Here is a 15894-nt window from a genome sequence, read left to right as displayed (position 1 = left end):
AAACACTCGCTAACAGTTTTTCTCGTTCGTATAGGTACAGCAGGTATACAGGTATACACTCCGTTGTCTCACGTGTAGAGAGGATCGAGGGCGGCCGTCGAAGCCGCAAGGTCGATTCTCCATCGGTATCGAGCCGCCGCTCGCCGCTCGCTCGCCGCCGCAACGCGATCCGCTCGTACCGAATCCGATTATCGGCGAAGTCCCACGCGCGCGCGCGCGCGCGCGCTCCCCGACGATCGTCGCCTCGATCGCGGGGGAAAAATATTTCCCGATTTTCGCGATACGTTTTCCGCCGAAATAACGACGACGAAAAATCAGCGGCCAGCAACGGCGGCAGCGCCTCCGGTAATTATCCAAAATCCGTACCTCGGAACTGTATCCATATACAGAGAGGACAAGGTGAAATTGCGCACCCCATTTGCACATGCGCGATCGTCGGCATTTGTTTCGCAGAATGTCCAACAACCGATCCGATTTCAGATTTAGCTGTCAAATACAAGGACCTAACCTGAACTTTTCGATGAGTGTATTTCTGTCGACATTTAATTAATCTCTCAATCAATTGATCAATTTTATTCGATGCTATGCCACCCTACTTATCTGTGTCTGGTTTTGTGTCGCATCATTCACCTGACACAACATACCTCAGTCATATTTAAATACCGCGATCTCAGCTGTATCGGTGATCGACGATTTGACAGCTGAAGCTGAAATCTGAGGCTGTCGGTACAACGCGCTAGCAGATGATAAATTCGACTGTCGTTTTGATTCGCGCTTGCGCACAAAACTCGGGTGCGCAATTTCACGTTGTCCTCTCTGTATATACACCGATTTCCCCGAGGAGGACGTCGTCGGGCCCGAAGACGAGGACGTTGGGGATGCGGAGTCGGAGGTCCCCGGGGTCGTGGGCAGGTAGAGTGGAGGTGGCGGGGGAGGGGGGGGGGAAGGATCGGGGCCCGGGGGTAGCCGGGGGCGGAACGGGGGCCGCGGAACGCGAGGAGTGAAAAAAAAAAAAACGGAGGCGTACGGTGAGCGGATGAGACGAGGGATACGGGACGTTGGTAATATTATATATATATATATATATACATATATATATAACACGTATACGTAAGGAGAGTCGTCGCGGTGGTGGAGAGTGGTGGTGGGAAGAGAAGAGAAGGAGTCGAAGTACGCGAGGAGCGGAGAGTAGAGGAGAGTGGAGGAGTGGAGAGGAGAAGGAGAGGAGGAAGAGCGGCAGCGGAGGGGGGCACCCATTCATGCTTCGCCTCTTGCCTCCGGAGCCCAAGAGTCCAGTTCACGACGGCATACCTAAAGCGTACCTTCGTGGGCCCGGTGGGCGCCATTCCTCTACTAGTTGCCGACACTCCGCAGCTGCACAGCCGCCGCCGCTGCCGCCGCCGCCGCTGAACACACGCTTCACCCACGAGCGGAGAGATAGAGTCGCAACCACCGGTCGTTCTTACCGGAACGCATCCGACGAATAATCCGCATCCAGTTGCGTCCAGTGCGCGGGACCGACGACGGAACTCGTCGCGTTTATCCGACCGCTCGGTTTCGACGAGAGTCGAGAGAAAGAAAGAAAGACAGAAAGAAGAAGAGAAAAAACGAAAAGAAAAGAAAAGCGCTGAGATCGTTCGTCGGGCGTGCAGCCGATATAAAAAAAAAAACAAAAGCTCCCGAGTCGTAACGCGAGTACCGCGATCGGCGAGTGGGGTTGTTTTGTCGGGGGGTGGGAGGGGAAGGAGGACCCGTTTCGAAATCCCGCGCTTTTCTCGTTACGTCGATCGTCGAGCTACGGGGTGGATATTATACGCGACGCTCGGGAATGGAAGGATACTCCATCCCTTAGCGAGGTCGTTCCGAGGCCCGCCCCCCCCTCCCCCGTTGTCGCGTAGTTTCCTTCGTCCGATCGACGGATGCGGATATCGAAGGAGTAGAAGGGCGTATCCCGGCTCGGAGCCCGCGATCAACCGCGCTCTGTGTTCCGGTTTGTTCCTCCGAGGAATCTGATCGTATAAACCGAGCGATCCCGATTTCGCCCGGTGGTGCTTAAGTGCGCGCAGTACAGAGGAGATCCGAGTGTGCGATACGTGCGAAACGTGCGAAACGTGGGGTAAAACGCGCGCCGATACGAAGCGGCCGTTCCGGACGCGATTTCGGCACCGCACGTGCGCGTCGCGGTCGAATCCCGCAATCGCAAGGATTCCGAGGTACCGGAAGGAGCTTGGAAGATCGTCGATTGGATACATACAGGGTACGCGGTCGTCGTTCCCGCATTCTTCGCCACCTCATTCGTCCTTTACCTCCGATGAAGTTTGACACCGCGACCTTCGCACTTCTAACGTCGTCCTCGTCGTTTTCGCGGTTGTCGAAAAAAATCGCATCTCATTGACCCTCCCCCCTCCCTGGAGACCGAGGGAAGGACCTCGAGGATCGATCTGTTGAAGCGGATTGTAAGAAAAGGAGCGATTAAGATGGATCACGCGGGTGCGGGGAGAACGGTGTTGATCCTGACGGCGGTTTGTTGTTTGGCGAGGTGCTGCGGCAGCAGTTTACTCGGTGTTGATATCGACGATGCGGGTGAAGAATTTTTGAACGAGTACCTGTCGTTGGACGAGAGCAGGTACCTAGCCGAACTCCAGGAGTTCCAGGACACCGCCATAGAGATCGACTTGATCGACAACAAGCGGCACAGGCACCCCCACCAGGAGCCGAGGGTGCTCTATCAAGTCGGGGTAAGGAAATTATTGAAAAAAAAACAAATCAAACAAACAAAACAAAACAAAAAAACAAAAACAAACGAACGAACGATATAAACGAAACGAACGCGCGCACGCGTCGACGGACGTGTTTTCATTTTCTTTCTTGATTCTTTCTTTCTTTATTTCTCTCTTTCCTTCTTTCTTTCGTCGACGTTGGCGCGCGACACTCGTACTGCAGTGATACGTTCGGGCGACAGGAAGTTGCAACCAGATACGAACTTTGTATCTATACTTCTGTTTTTCTAGCGGCTACTTACTTACTTACTTACACGCGCATACAGATATACACACGCACGCACACGCACACACACACCTAAGAATCGTTTATTCGTCGATCGATACGCGCACGTTGCGCAATTCCACGATCTGTTATTTTACCGTTAAGGAAACGACGCCTTTCGTTGAACCGTAATTTAAATTATCAAATACACTCCTTCGAATTAACGTGGACGCGAATTTCTCGATGCGCACATGGCCGACCGACCCGTTCGCCGCTCGCGGATCGTCGCGTTTCTTTTGTTTTTCGTATTTCCTTGTTTCGAATTCTTCGTCTTTTTTCGCGCCGTCGAGTTTGCCGTTTTTTTTTTCTCTTTTCTCGATACTAAAATCTACGAAATCGAGTCGACGAAGAGGTAGAAAAAAAAAATGAAAAAAAAAAGAAAAAGAGGAAAAAAAAATTGGAAAGAATTAAGCAACGAGTAGGAGAGGATAAAATAAAAACCTGGAAAAAGGTAAATAAATGAAGAAGAAGGAAAAAAAAAAAAAAAAAAAAAAAAAGCGACGCCTAAGGCAGCGAGTGGCGCCCACGAGTCGGTGGAACCTGTTGCGGAGGTTGACTGGGGACGGGCCGGTCGGGCGGTCAGGTCGGCATTTCATTCATAAGGCAGGCGTCTCGGTGCCGAGACGTCAGTTTTTTCGACGCTCGTATGTGTGCGTGCGCGCTCGCGCGCGCGCGCGCGCGTGTGTGTGCGTGTGCGTGTAAGGACGAGGGGGGAAAATAAAAGCGCGTTACACGTGGACCGTGGCGTCGAGGAGGAGACAGTCCCGCGAATCGGGGGACGGAAGTACGCGGGAAAAAAATAATTCCGTCTTCCGGGCGATTCGGAAAAAAAAGAGAAAAAAAAAAAACAAAATAGGAAAGGCGAAAAAAAAATGAAGGGAGAAGAGAGAGAGAGAGAGAGAAAAAAAAAGAAGGAAGGAGGACGACGAAATTCAGCGCGGGGCGAAGAAGGAGCGGGGTCGGTCGGTCGGTCGGTGGGTCGGTCATCTGTTGACGCGGAGAAGGAGCGCGCCGAGTGCCAGGTGTCATGTTCTCAGTTGGGGCCCTGCGGTCGTCGTAGCGGCCGGGAGACGCGTGGGAACTTCCGGATGGCTCATGGCCGCTTCCGGTCCTCTATTATTCCTTTTTAGTTTCGAACCCCCGGGCCCCCCCCCCGTCTCCTTCTCGCCCCACGGAAGACGACCCCATTCGCCGCGGTTCCCGGCTCCTTCCTCTTCCTCTTCTTGCGTTTTCATTATTCTTCTTCCTCCTGCTCCTCCTCATCCTTCTCATCCTCCTCATCCTTTTCTCCCTATTTTGTGAGCCTCTCCCTCTTCCAGGTCCCGTTCTCGCCCATTCATTCCCTCGATCGTCGTCCGCCCATTCAAACGCATCGCTCTTTGGCGCAGTTGTTGGTGCTTTTGTGTCGTAAAAGTCATTCATGAAGAAATCTGGGTCAATCCTTAAGCTCCGTTCGAACGAATTACGTGCGCGTATTTTAATACTACGCGCTCGAACGTCTTATCGACGTTCGTCGTTTGGCGCGCTTCGCTCGTTTCTTCCGACGTTCTTCTTCTTTTTTCTTCTTCTTGCTTTCTTTCTTTTCTCCATTTTCGTTAACATCGCGACGCTCAGCTGTTTCACCGGGTTTTCCACCCTCGCGTACTCGATCGGCGTAGTCCGAGTTCGTCGGGTTTTATATATATGAGGGGATATTTTTTTCTTCCTCGGAAGCGCGATGGAGGGAGGGGGGAGGGGGGGGGGATCGGGGGGGAGGGAAACGCGTTCGCGGAGGAGGGAAAAATCCCGGAGTTGTAAGAGAGAGGTTTACCTTGCAGCTTTTCTATGGATGAATGTGGGGGCATTATGTGCGGATTTCTTTCATGCGCGTTGCCTAGTGGCCCGATTTAAAAGCGAGATTATGAGAATCGCGCGTAGGAGGCGCACAACGGCGTGCGTATACCTTCGCCCACCTTTATACATACGCGCGGGAGAAAAAGAAAAAGAAAAAGGAGAAAAAAGAAAAAGGGAAATAAAAAAAAAAGGAGGAGGAAGGAGAAAGAAAAAAAAGGCGGAAAGCCGCCGGACGGGGCCTTTGCGCGGCCGAAAAATACAACGTAACGTAATAATGATACCCTCGTGCGCCGGTAGCGCGCGATAATCGGCTGGCAAAAAATAGCAGAAAAAAAAAAAATAAATAAATGAATAAAAGAAAGATAAAAAAAAAAAAAAGAAGGGAGGAAGTAAGGAGAGAAAAAAATAAATTTCGTAAACCGACTTCTCACTTTCTTCGTTTCGCCGCGCCGTGTGTACTATACTGTACGTGTACTATATGATACGAGTGCAAGGAATATATGAGGCATAATACCCGCAAACAATATAAAATTACCGCAGACAGATTTACGACTCGAATATTTAATTACATCACGTCGAAAGTATGTACATATGTATATAATACACACACACACGCACACATAAGCGCGTGTTTTTATCCCGGACAAGTTTTACATCACGGGATAAAAACGATTTTAATTAAATTAAATACAACGAGGACAGTGGAGTTCGGCGATCGTTATTATATATTCGTTGATTACTTTTAAACGGCCGGGCGTCAAACAATACGATAATTAATTGAGGGTAATCGCGATGAAATTTCAGTCCCGGTGGACGGACGGATGGACGGACGGACGAGGACGATGACGAAGACGACGATGACGATGAAAAATAAAAAGGATATTAATATCGCGATAATCGCGATAAAAAACGATAACAATTGATGACAGCCGGTGATGCGGGGTTGGCGAAGCTTTTTGAGAGGAGACATATATACATGTATATATATGTATATATGTGTATATAACCGGAGACAGGACGTCGGCGATTGCCTCATTCGCCGGATTGATTACCTCTGAATAGAGCCATTACGAATTGAACCGCGCGCTGTTCATTTGCGGACGTTTTCTATCTACGCAAGGAGCGAGATGGACGAACTCCGGAGAAAACAATAAATAGAGAGAGAGGGAGAGAGAGAGGGAGAGAGAGAGTAAAACATTAACATCACCCCATTTCCACGTCCCTATACTATATTATAATTGAACGGATTAACGGATGAAAAAGATCAAAAGGAAGGAAACGATTCCACGAGCCGGAGGAACGGGGACCTCCGGTTGACCGAGAACAAGAAACGGAAAACAAAAAAACAAAAAAAACAGAAAAAAGAAAAAGAACAGGAAAAAGAAGAGAAAACATGAATAAAACATTTATCCGTTCTCCGTTCGAGGAAAGCCTGATCCACGATTATAACGCACACTTGCGTTACCTCCCGGTGCCAACTGCTTTAATCCGTCTGTACGTTATTTCTCAACGAATTAAGTTAAATACCGCACACCGAGATCAAACGGGTGTTGAGAAATTCTAGGCATTCCTCGACGTGGTGACTAAACTTGAATGAGAAAAAAAAAAAATAAAAAAAATAGAAGAAATAGAAGAAATAGAAAAACACAAATTCATACGATACCCCGCGTCTCCTCGTGTACCGGGGCTGCACCCATCTGCTACTTATGGGATGACGTAAAGTTTTAACTGATAGTAATTTTTGTTGTCGCAATGAAAATTCCTCACCGAATTCAAAAGGGTGCAGTGCGACTGTCGCGCGACGAAACGTAGAAACGCGTTATGCCGAGAAGAAGAAAAAGAAACCAAAAAAGAAATTAAAAAATCGCCACGTGGCCAGGTTTTCTTTTTTTTTTTCCCTTTTAATTTTCATTCTTGTTTTCACCGTAAAAGAATAACACGAGAGGAAACGCACAGCGGCAGCACGCGGAGGCAAAAGGGAGATTTACGGGCCATACCTGCCGACTTTTTTCTCTCTCTCTCTCTCTCTCTCTATTTTTTTTTTTTTTGGGCACACTAAAAGTGTACCCGGGTAAATCCGGTAGCCGAATCTCACGAGTCCTTTTTTTTTTTGATCCTTCCTTTCCTTCTTTTTTTTTTTCCGTTATTATTTTCTTTTTCCTCAACGTACGCAAAACAAATGTCGTTACATCAAGCGAGAAATACGTTACACGTACAATATGCAAAAGTCGTATAAACAAACGCGCGTGGCGATGATTTTCATTAGCGATTTTCATTAGGGACGACGGAATCGGAATACATTAATAAGGAAGACGAAGATGAAGATGAATATATTAGAGGCATAAATTTTGTGCGTATCAGAGGCGCGTCGTTGTAAATACGTTATATATATATATATATGTATATACATAAGACGCGCATGGAGCGTGTGATGTCGGATAGGCTGGTGCGCGCAAAGGTGGTTATTGGACCGGAAGCTGGGCGCCCGGGAGGCACGCCGGCAAAAACACCTTACTGGACCGCTCCCCCGATGCCCGCCGCACTTCAGGTCGTCCCACCGAAGGTCCCATCTCCCCCCCCCCCCATCCCCCCCATCTCCCTCCCTCCCCCCGCCCAGGACCCCGACCACTTCGACTATTTCTCGCTCTCGAGAGGGCCCCCGGTGGTTGTATAATACGAATAAACGTCGCGAACGGAAGTGAAAAAACGGGACGAAGGATAGAAAAAAAAAAAAAAAAGATGAAGAAAAAAAGAAACAAAAAAAAAACAAAAAAAAACACGATCGACGCCCGACGGATACCAGCTGTGCGGAAAATGCTCGGCGGCGGTTCTTCCGCTTTTTTTTTTTTTTGCCGTTCCCCGTGTCGCAGTCGGTAAAGCAGATCGCTTATTTTTTATTTTTATTTTTTCTGGTTTCAGGAGAGCGAACAAGAATTACCGGAGTGTTCGGACAGGAGCGAGGTATGCAGCAAAGTGGACCTCTACGGTGTTCCATGGGTGGAGAGGCAGTGCAGATGTCCAGGCGGAAGGACATGCCCGAGTACTCTGCACGCCGACGACGGTCACACAATCGTCGATAAGACGCGGCAGTACAAATTGTGCGAACCCGTTAAACGGCTGCCGATTTGTCGGTATTTCAAGTGAGTGAATGAACGTGGAGGAGAGAGAGAGGAGAGACAGGAGGGTTTCTCTCTCTTTTCCCGAACGAGATCTGAGAATTTCGTTGGTGCGGTTTTTTTTTTTTTTGTCGATTTGGTTTTTTCATTTTTTCGCTTTCGCGGTATTCAGGGACGTCACCTGGACGCTCGCGCCTGGCGGTGGTCCTGGAAACGCGACGGTGCAACGCGTTCATTGTCGATGTCGTCCCGGGAGCGTTCCTTATCTGGTGAGAAGGCAGCAGCACGTCTCGCCGGAAGGGAATCAAGGATTCATTTACGCCTTCGCTTGTTCACCGCAAAGTGTTGGTATTATTGTTTGTCGTCGTTATTTTCACTCCGGATTTTCGTGTTTCGTTAATCGATTTCGTCAATATTGCAGAGATTGCGCTGCCAGCACAAGGAACCCTGTCGTTTGTTCACCGTGCGCAAGAGACGGAGTTCCCAATTGGAGGAGGTGAACGCTTCGCCTCTGTGCCAATGTCCGAAGGGTCACAGGTGTCCGAGACGTCATACGGATCCTGGTTCTCTGCCGGCCCGTTCTTATTCCGGTATATTAGAGATAAAAACCTACAGCGGATATTGCGTACCCTCACATCATTCCGAACCAGTTTACACACTGTGAGAAATTTCGATTATTTCTATTATACATACCGATGACCAACAGACGCGGATCAATCATGCTAAGATTACCTGAAATCGATAGTTGTAGCAAATAGGGTATCCTTTTTTTTTTTTTTTTTTCACTTATCCTCCATTATTATTATTATTATTATTATTATTATTTTTTGATTGTTTTAATTAATATTATTATCTATTATCTATTATTTGTTTTTATTTTTAGTCAAGTAAGTCGAAGCCTTTTGAAGGTCTGTCATACATACGAAATAGTATTAAAACCAAGTTATATAGTTGAATAGTTGAGATTAAAGTTGTTTCAAAAAAAAAGAAAACGAGAAGAAAAAAAATGAAAAAAAAAAAAAAGAAAATTGACAAAGATGCAGGTAAATAATCGCAAATAATTCCCGCGTCACGCGTATCTTCCGTTATTTTATATCATTATTATTATAACATATTGTATCGTTATAGATAATATTATTCGATCGTATATGTATATGAAATAAGTTTTTTTTTTATTTTATTTTTTTCTAATTTAAAAGATTTTTTTTTTTTCTTCTTTTAATTAATTTCATTGATATGCGCGGGGCGTATTTAAGAGTATTAATGACAATTATGAATTACATGTTACGATTATGATTATCTATATATTATTATCTGTAAATATAGCATGTATAAATATAATATACTTTACGTTTTTATTTTCATAAATGGTTTTTTTTTTTTGCTCTTTTCTTTTTATTCGTTCTAATTTTTTTTTTTTTCGAAATTTGTTTCTTATTTTATTTTTTTTTTGGCTCTTCTTTTATATGTATAATACGATCGTATTACGACGGATGTGTATAAATATTAATTTGTTATTCCGCAAGGAGGAAATAAAATAGGTATATATAACAGTACATATACATATACATATTATCAGAATAAAGAGATTTTCGAAAGATTGAATCAACTCTAATATCTAAGACGGAACGAAGAACAAAAAACGAACGAAGCTTTAAAATATTCTAATATAGCAAAAGGACGAAGAAAAAAGAAAAACGGAGAAACTTTTTAAACAAGGATGCACACGAGTTTCCAAAATTATTTAGGAAAGATTCTCATATTGTTATCATCATTCACATTATTATTATTATTAGTATTTTCATCGTTCTCATCATCATTGCCATTGTCAATTGATAATTATGATATCAATTAAATTAAATAATAATAATAATAATTTCAATAATGATGATAATAATAAATTTACTTGTTGTTGACGTTACATTTTGTTATAAGTGCTAAAAACGTCCGATATAGTTGCAGCACAGATTATCAATCAATCAATTGATCAATCAATTGATCGAGATCATTATTTGAACCATTATTATAGACATACCTATAATTGAAACGAAGAAGCGCACGATTTTAACAAATTTTTTTTTCTTCATCCTTTTCTTGTACATATCTCCGATAATTGTGAGAAAAATATTCATTTATAAAATAAAAGAAATTTGAAAATAAAAAAAAAAAAGAAAATGAAATGAAATGAAATGAAATATCCTGTAAAACAAATTTTCCCGCAAACGATAATCCTAAATATTAATTTTCACGAGCGTTTCGTCGGAATCTAATTAAAAAGAGAAGATTATAATAGACGATAATAGTAATTGTGATCGAATCAATGGAAATTAAATTTGGAGAGGCAACTGAACCAGGTTCGTCGACGTTCACGTATGTGCAGTTGCGGCGCGTCCGGCGCCACGGGTTGCTCTATCCCTTGAACTATTTTGTTTTATTTTGTTTTATCTTCTCTTAAATTAATTATCAATTTTGAAAGAAAAAGAAAAAAAAAAGAAAAAAAAGAATTCTCCGTTCGACAAATAGGTGCTTTGAGGATAGCGGCGGATGAATGTGTATTTTGGCGAGCGCATAAAGTTATGGGAAAAATAAGAAGATTTCCAAAAGTTTCGGAGCTAATAAATGAAGGATCGAACGAGAAAGGTAGGTATACTGAATAAAGTTGTTAATGAAGAAAATTTTCGCATCATGCAATTATGAAGTTTTCTACGAATTCGAGGAGGCGCGACGCGGCGCGGCGCGGCGCGGCGGTACCGACCGATGCTGCCCGTGACGGTTCGTGTGTGTTTTTCGAACTACGACGAACTTTTCGAAGAGTTTGATTAACGTTTTATGTACATCTCTAATAATTTGCAGCCGGAAAGTTGAGGATAACGAGTAAATAAAAAAAAAAAACGCGGATACACGACTAGGCGATGAAACGTAAAAATGAAAGAAGTGGATATGCAGGTGAAAACAAAAAAAAAATAATAATCTCTTACAAGGTGTACGCCGTACACACGTTGTACGGATAATTAGTAATGACGTCGTTAATCATCGAGGGAATTGTTGAACTCGTTACGGACGAATGACCGATCCAACTACCGCGATAATATCTGTTCGATTGACATAATTCTTAGAGGAATGCTTCGTACGGGTGAATTGATCGGAGTACCCCTGGCCGCAGGATTCAACGACGATTGTAGAGTAAATAAAGTAGATTTATATAGATTCTGCTGATCGTCGAACAAAAGTCCGAAATAAAAAGAGACCGGGAGCAAAAACCGAACGGCGCAAAACGACGAAGGTGAGAAATAAAGAAGATAAAAAAAAAAGAAAAAATAGAGAGAATCGAAAATGGCGCAATTTCCTGCACTCAATAATTTATCTCCAGTCGAATGTTTACATTGAAAAACGAACAAACGTACTGTTTGCTCATCTGCACATGTGGAGTACGGAACAGATTCAATTCTAGGAAGTATTGATGGAGGATCGATTTATTGAAGCGTCAAGTACGACGCGCTGCAATTCGCACCGAGCAAAAATATACTCCATACCTATATATACCAAGAGTTCCATACGAAAGTGGCCACTCCATACGCCTGACTAGCGACAACTCATCTTGCGTTTACCAACACACGAATTTTTCACGTGCGTGAACCTCCGTCGGTATCAGCAGTTAGGAGCGTGCGAAAAATCTGAAAATTGGGATCTTGCCAGGGCCCCTGAAGCAGCTGCTGGCGCCTGCCAAATTACGTTTTACACTGTACCGAATTATAAACTACGAATTTTTGATTAACGTCACATAAATTTCCGCATCCGAATAATTCCAGTGGCTCGGAAATGTTGTTAATAATTTGGACTCAATCTTTCCTGCGAATGTGAATGCAACCTTTGCGACGCTTGGACTATTTGTTTGCTGGATTCAAAAGCGAGAGCAAATGCTCCGCGAGGCGCCAGCAGCTGCTTCAGGGGCCCTGGCAAGATCCCAATTTTCAGATTTTTCGCACGCTCCTAACTGCTGATACCGACGCAGGTTCACGCACGTGAAAAATTCGTGTGTTGGTAAGCGCAAGATGAGTTGTCGCTAGTCCGGCGTATGGAGTGGCCACTTTCGTATGGAACTCTTGGTATACGTATCCCTCGAGCCGTACCGGCGGTACCGGAGGTACGACTATCCCTTTTTTTACCACTTTAGATTCCTTTTTGCTTTTTTTTTTTTCTTCTCATCCTTTTACAAAACATCAATCTCTTCTCGTCGTTTCCTCGTGGAATTTCCTCGGCGGTACACGTCGTCCGCTGTCGTAGAATATTTGAATATTGCTTCATAGCGCGAGCTGCAATGTTGCTACAGAGTGAATCGGTACAACGCGCGTCGCTTCGCCGCGGTATAAAATTAATTAAAAATTCTGAGTCGCGTATAGCGCGAGACGACTATGGGCCCGGGACTAACAAAACCCGATAGCGGCAAAAAGAGAAGCGCGAGACTTTCGTTGAGCCGCGATATATCCGCGTCTAATCTAGAACGGGGCGACCGTCCAACTCCGACAAATACGATCAACAACAGATATTCGTACGAAAAGTACAAAAAAAAAATGAGTCGAAGCACTGCAGCTACGTTGGAATCGAAAAAAAAAAAAAAAAAAATCATCGAAATCCTCGAAAAAGCCGTTTTTGACGAGCGCGCCGCCTACATTCGTACCGCGACACTAGAATTTGACGCCATCTTGTCCGATCTGATTCGGTATTTCAGAGGTTAGGAGGGCCAATCAGGATGGTGGTGCTACGGCAAAAGTCCCGAATTTAAAAAAAAAAAAAAAAAGCGCCATAAAAAATCAATGTTTAAAAACTTTGAAATGTTTAGAAGAGGACGTGGGACAGAACGGAGTGTTTAAGGAAACTATGAAAGAGAGAAGAAAAAGAAAATTTCCAATCTAGAATGGCGTTTGAACTCCTTTTCGATCATTCTAGAGAAATTTTTACAAAATTCTTAGAGATACCCCATTGCGCACCGCGTTAACCTATTTGGAAGGTACCTAACCTAACAATTTTTGTTTAGAAAATAGCTTCATGAAAATATTACTTATTAGCGCCGTTTTGGTGATTTCTCGAACTATACTATTTATCGGTTTCCGATCGTTACTTTTTCGATTATCGTTAGAGTCCACTCTCTTTACTCCAGCGTTTTCCGAACTGGTAGGCGTGAAAAGTTAGTCACAGTGAACAATTTTTCAAATTACTGCTCAACTTTCCTATGTAAAAAATATCAAGAGTTTATGAGAGTAAAAATTTTCGTGTTTTCATTTTATGAAATCTATAGAGGGGGCGCCAAATGATCAAACAGTTTCAAGGGAGGCCCGGTAACGTCAAGTTTGGAAACCACTGCCTCACTTCTGTCCTCCACAGTCTATATCTACAGCGCTTTTCATCGTCCTTGTTCCTTCGAGGATCCAATTACGCGGTGTTCCTTCTCCATTCAAGAGAGATAAAACCCGAAAAGAATAGAAACTCCGAAAAGAGGGGGGGGGAGAGACAGAGACAGAGATAGCCTAGGTACAGGTAAATCGATCAGGGACGTTATAGAATCGCCGTTGCTGTTGTTATTATCCACCAGATAAAGGACGCTTTATAAGGAAACGCTGCGCACATACGGGGATCGTTATAAGATGTAAATGCGATCCCTGAACGCGGGGCGACCGACCGACCGACGTGCGGACGGACTGACGGACGGACGGACGGACGCCTTCGACTTTGAGAAGCTGAGCTAATCCGAACTCTACCGAGTGGATCGGGTGATATCTGTGGAGTCGTCGCGGGGCGCGATCAGTCCCCGTACCCTGTGCATGGGAACGTTGCGGTCTGTCACCTTCGTCCGAGGCGCGTCCGCGCGTCGCCGTACGCCATGCGGGACGGAAAAAAAAGAACCGGCGACGAGATATGTCCGTCCGCGTCCGATGGAGCGGAAGCCTCACGGAACCGGAGGTGACCCCCCTCGTCCTACGGCCGACGGGAAACAAAAGAGGCTCGTAAAATCGGACGCTCTTCTTCGATGCTTTGACTTCGACGAAGTCGCGTACTTTTACCCGCGGGCGCCCGAGGTCGCAAGTTTCCCTTTTTTCGGTGCACCCTGCTACCTCGTCGTCTCGTGTCGAAGCTCGCTCTCTCTCTCTCTCTCTTTCTCTATCTCTGCCTCAGTGCGATACCGCGAGTCACGCGCCCATATGTCGGACGCGCGATTCCGTTTCGCGGGAAAGTTCGACGCGACGGTGAAAATATTCACGAGTACGAATCGCGGGCTCGCGGAACGAGACGTCGCGACGACGCGTCCGATTTGGTCGCGGGTACGTACATACGTAGGTACGTACGTACGTAAGAGCGGAGCGGAGTGGAGTGTACACGTTTGCACACTCGCGTTCGGATTCGCTACACCTCGCGACTTTCGCGCCCGTCGGTATTATTCCCGTTTCACCGTCGCCGAGGCGCAGAGGGTACGCGGACGCGAGGTTCGAACAGCTGCGGATGGAAGTCCGATCGGCGGTGGAAAGGGGGGCGGGGGGAGGGGGGGGGGGGGGGGGGAAGAGTAAGAATCTTGGTGATATTCGACGGATAAATCAAAAGAGAAATCTAACGACGTTCGGCCGAGCCGGGCCGCTCCGATTCGCGATGATAACAATTATAATGGCGACGTAGTCGGGGTACGACGCGGGTTTCCTCCTCCCGTATTACCCGGTGGTTTAATTGCCCTCGATTATTCCATTCGGTTTTTCGCATCCCATTTTCTCACCACACCGCCCCGGAATGAAAATATAATTACAAGAATTAACGGGTGTTTGTTTGTTGTTTTTTTTTTGTTTGTTGTTTTTTTTTTTTGCTCCTTCGTTTCACCGATTTTTTACCAAAAATCTGGGACGCCCGGTGGACGGGGAGAAAATTACAGGTAGCGAGATGTAATAATTTTACGCATTATCGCGAATTATTATTAAGACCGCCCCGCGCTCGAGACTCCGATTCCGACGTTGGCGGATTTGACGAGGCTTTCCCATCCGCGCCGATACTTTCGATATGGGTCGTAGCGTCGCGCGGAGGCGTTATTCGAAAGGATCTTCGATATTATCCACCGATCGACGACTCGGACTTCCTGCCGGCGTCGCAGCCGCGCGACGTTCTCGTCGTTGAAAGCGCGTCGGTTTATATCGTCCGTAAGTGGTCTAAAAATCGAATGGATTGATTCCGCCGGCTGACACGGTATAGCGCGAGTCGGAATGAAATTAGGTGCGCGAATCGTCAGGTTGGAATTCCGCGGACGTGTTAAGAACCGCGTGATTTTCATGCTCGCGCCGCTCTGTTACGATATCTCAATCCTCCCGCGATCCACCAAGATTTGCCCCAGATATCGGATAATGGAGATAATCCGAGGAAGCGAGATGGGCCGAACGGGCTGCTGGGAACTGGAGCAATTTCATGCTCCGTACATTTTTAAATCTTGCTCGAACGAGCATCGCGTCACAACGGCCGCGATCGAAAACTGAATCCGCAAATTCGACGGAGACGCCGATCGCAAGCGTACGCGAAAACGAACAACAACAACCCCCCCCCCCCATACGATCGGAGTAGAGCGGGCTTCGGAAAACTAAAAATTCCAATGTTCGTTCAAAAAGCGTTCGCAGCCGACGTTCTCTCGCGGGAAATCCGCGGCAAGTCTGCGAAGACTTTGGCGAGAATGCGAAACGCGAAAATTTTCGTTGTTTTTTTCGATTTTCTTTTTTTTTTTTTGATTTTCTTTTTTTAATCGAGTGGAACGCGCGGGGTTTAAAGATTCGAAAAATTTCGGGTCGACGGGGCGATGATGAGACCGAGATTGGATTCAGTCTGAAATTTGTCTAGACCGTTCCCGCGTACCGCCCGCGTCCACGCCGCGATGGAC

At 45.7% G+C, this 15894-nt stretch overlaps 2 protein-coding genes across 3 annotated transcripts in view; one reads left to right on the top strand and one right to left on the bottom strand.

The window, feature by feature from the left end:
* Positions 1 to 15894, bottom strand: part of LOC105693418 (elongation factor-like GTPase 1) — a 43472-nt gene that overhangs the window by 8290 nt on the left and 19288 nt on the right. The window lies entirely within an intron of this gene.
* LOC105693422 (protein giant-lens) lies at positions 1327 to 9358 on the top strand. Its single transcript, XM_012413343.3, has 4 exons — positions 1327 to 2738; positions 7798 to 8018; positions 8167 to 8338; positions 8416 to 9358. Exons 1-4 carry the CDS (start codon positions 2478 to 2480, stop codon positions 8656 to 8658), a joined length of 897 nt encoding a protein of 298 aa, XP_012268766.2. The 5' UTR covers positions 1327 to 2477; the 3' UTR covers positions 8659 to 9358.

Source organism: Athalia rosae, chromosome 7 (genome assembly GCF_917208135.1).
Source record: "Athalia rosae chromosome 7, iyAthRosa1.1, whole genome shotgun sequence".
Lineage (NCBI taxonomy): Eukaryota > Metazoa > Arthropoda > Insecta > Hymenoptera > Athaliidae > Athalia > Athalia rosae.
Note: the sequence above shows the minus strand (reverse complement) of the source record. Positions and strands in the feature narration are given on the sequence as shown.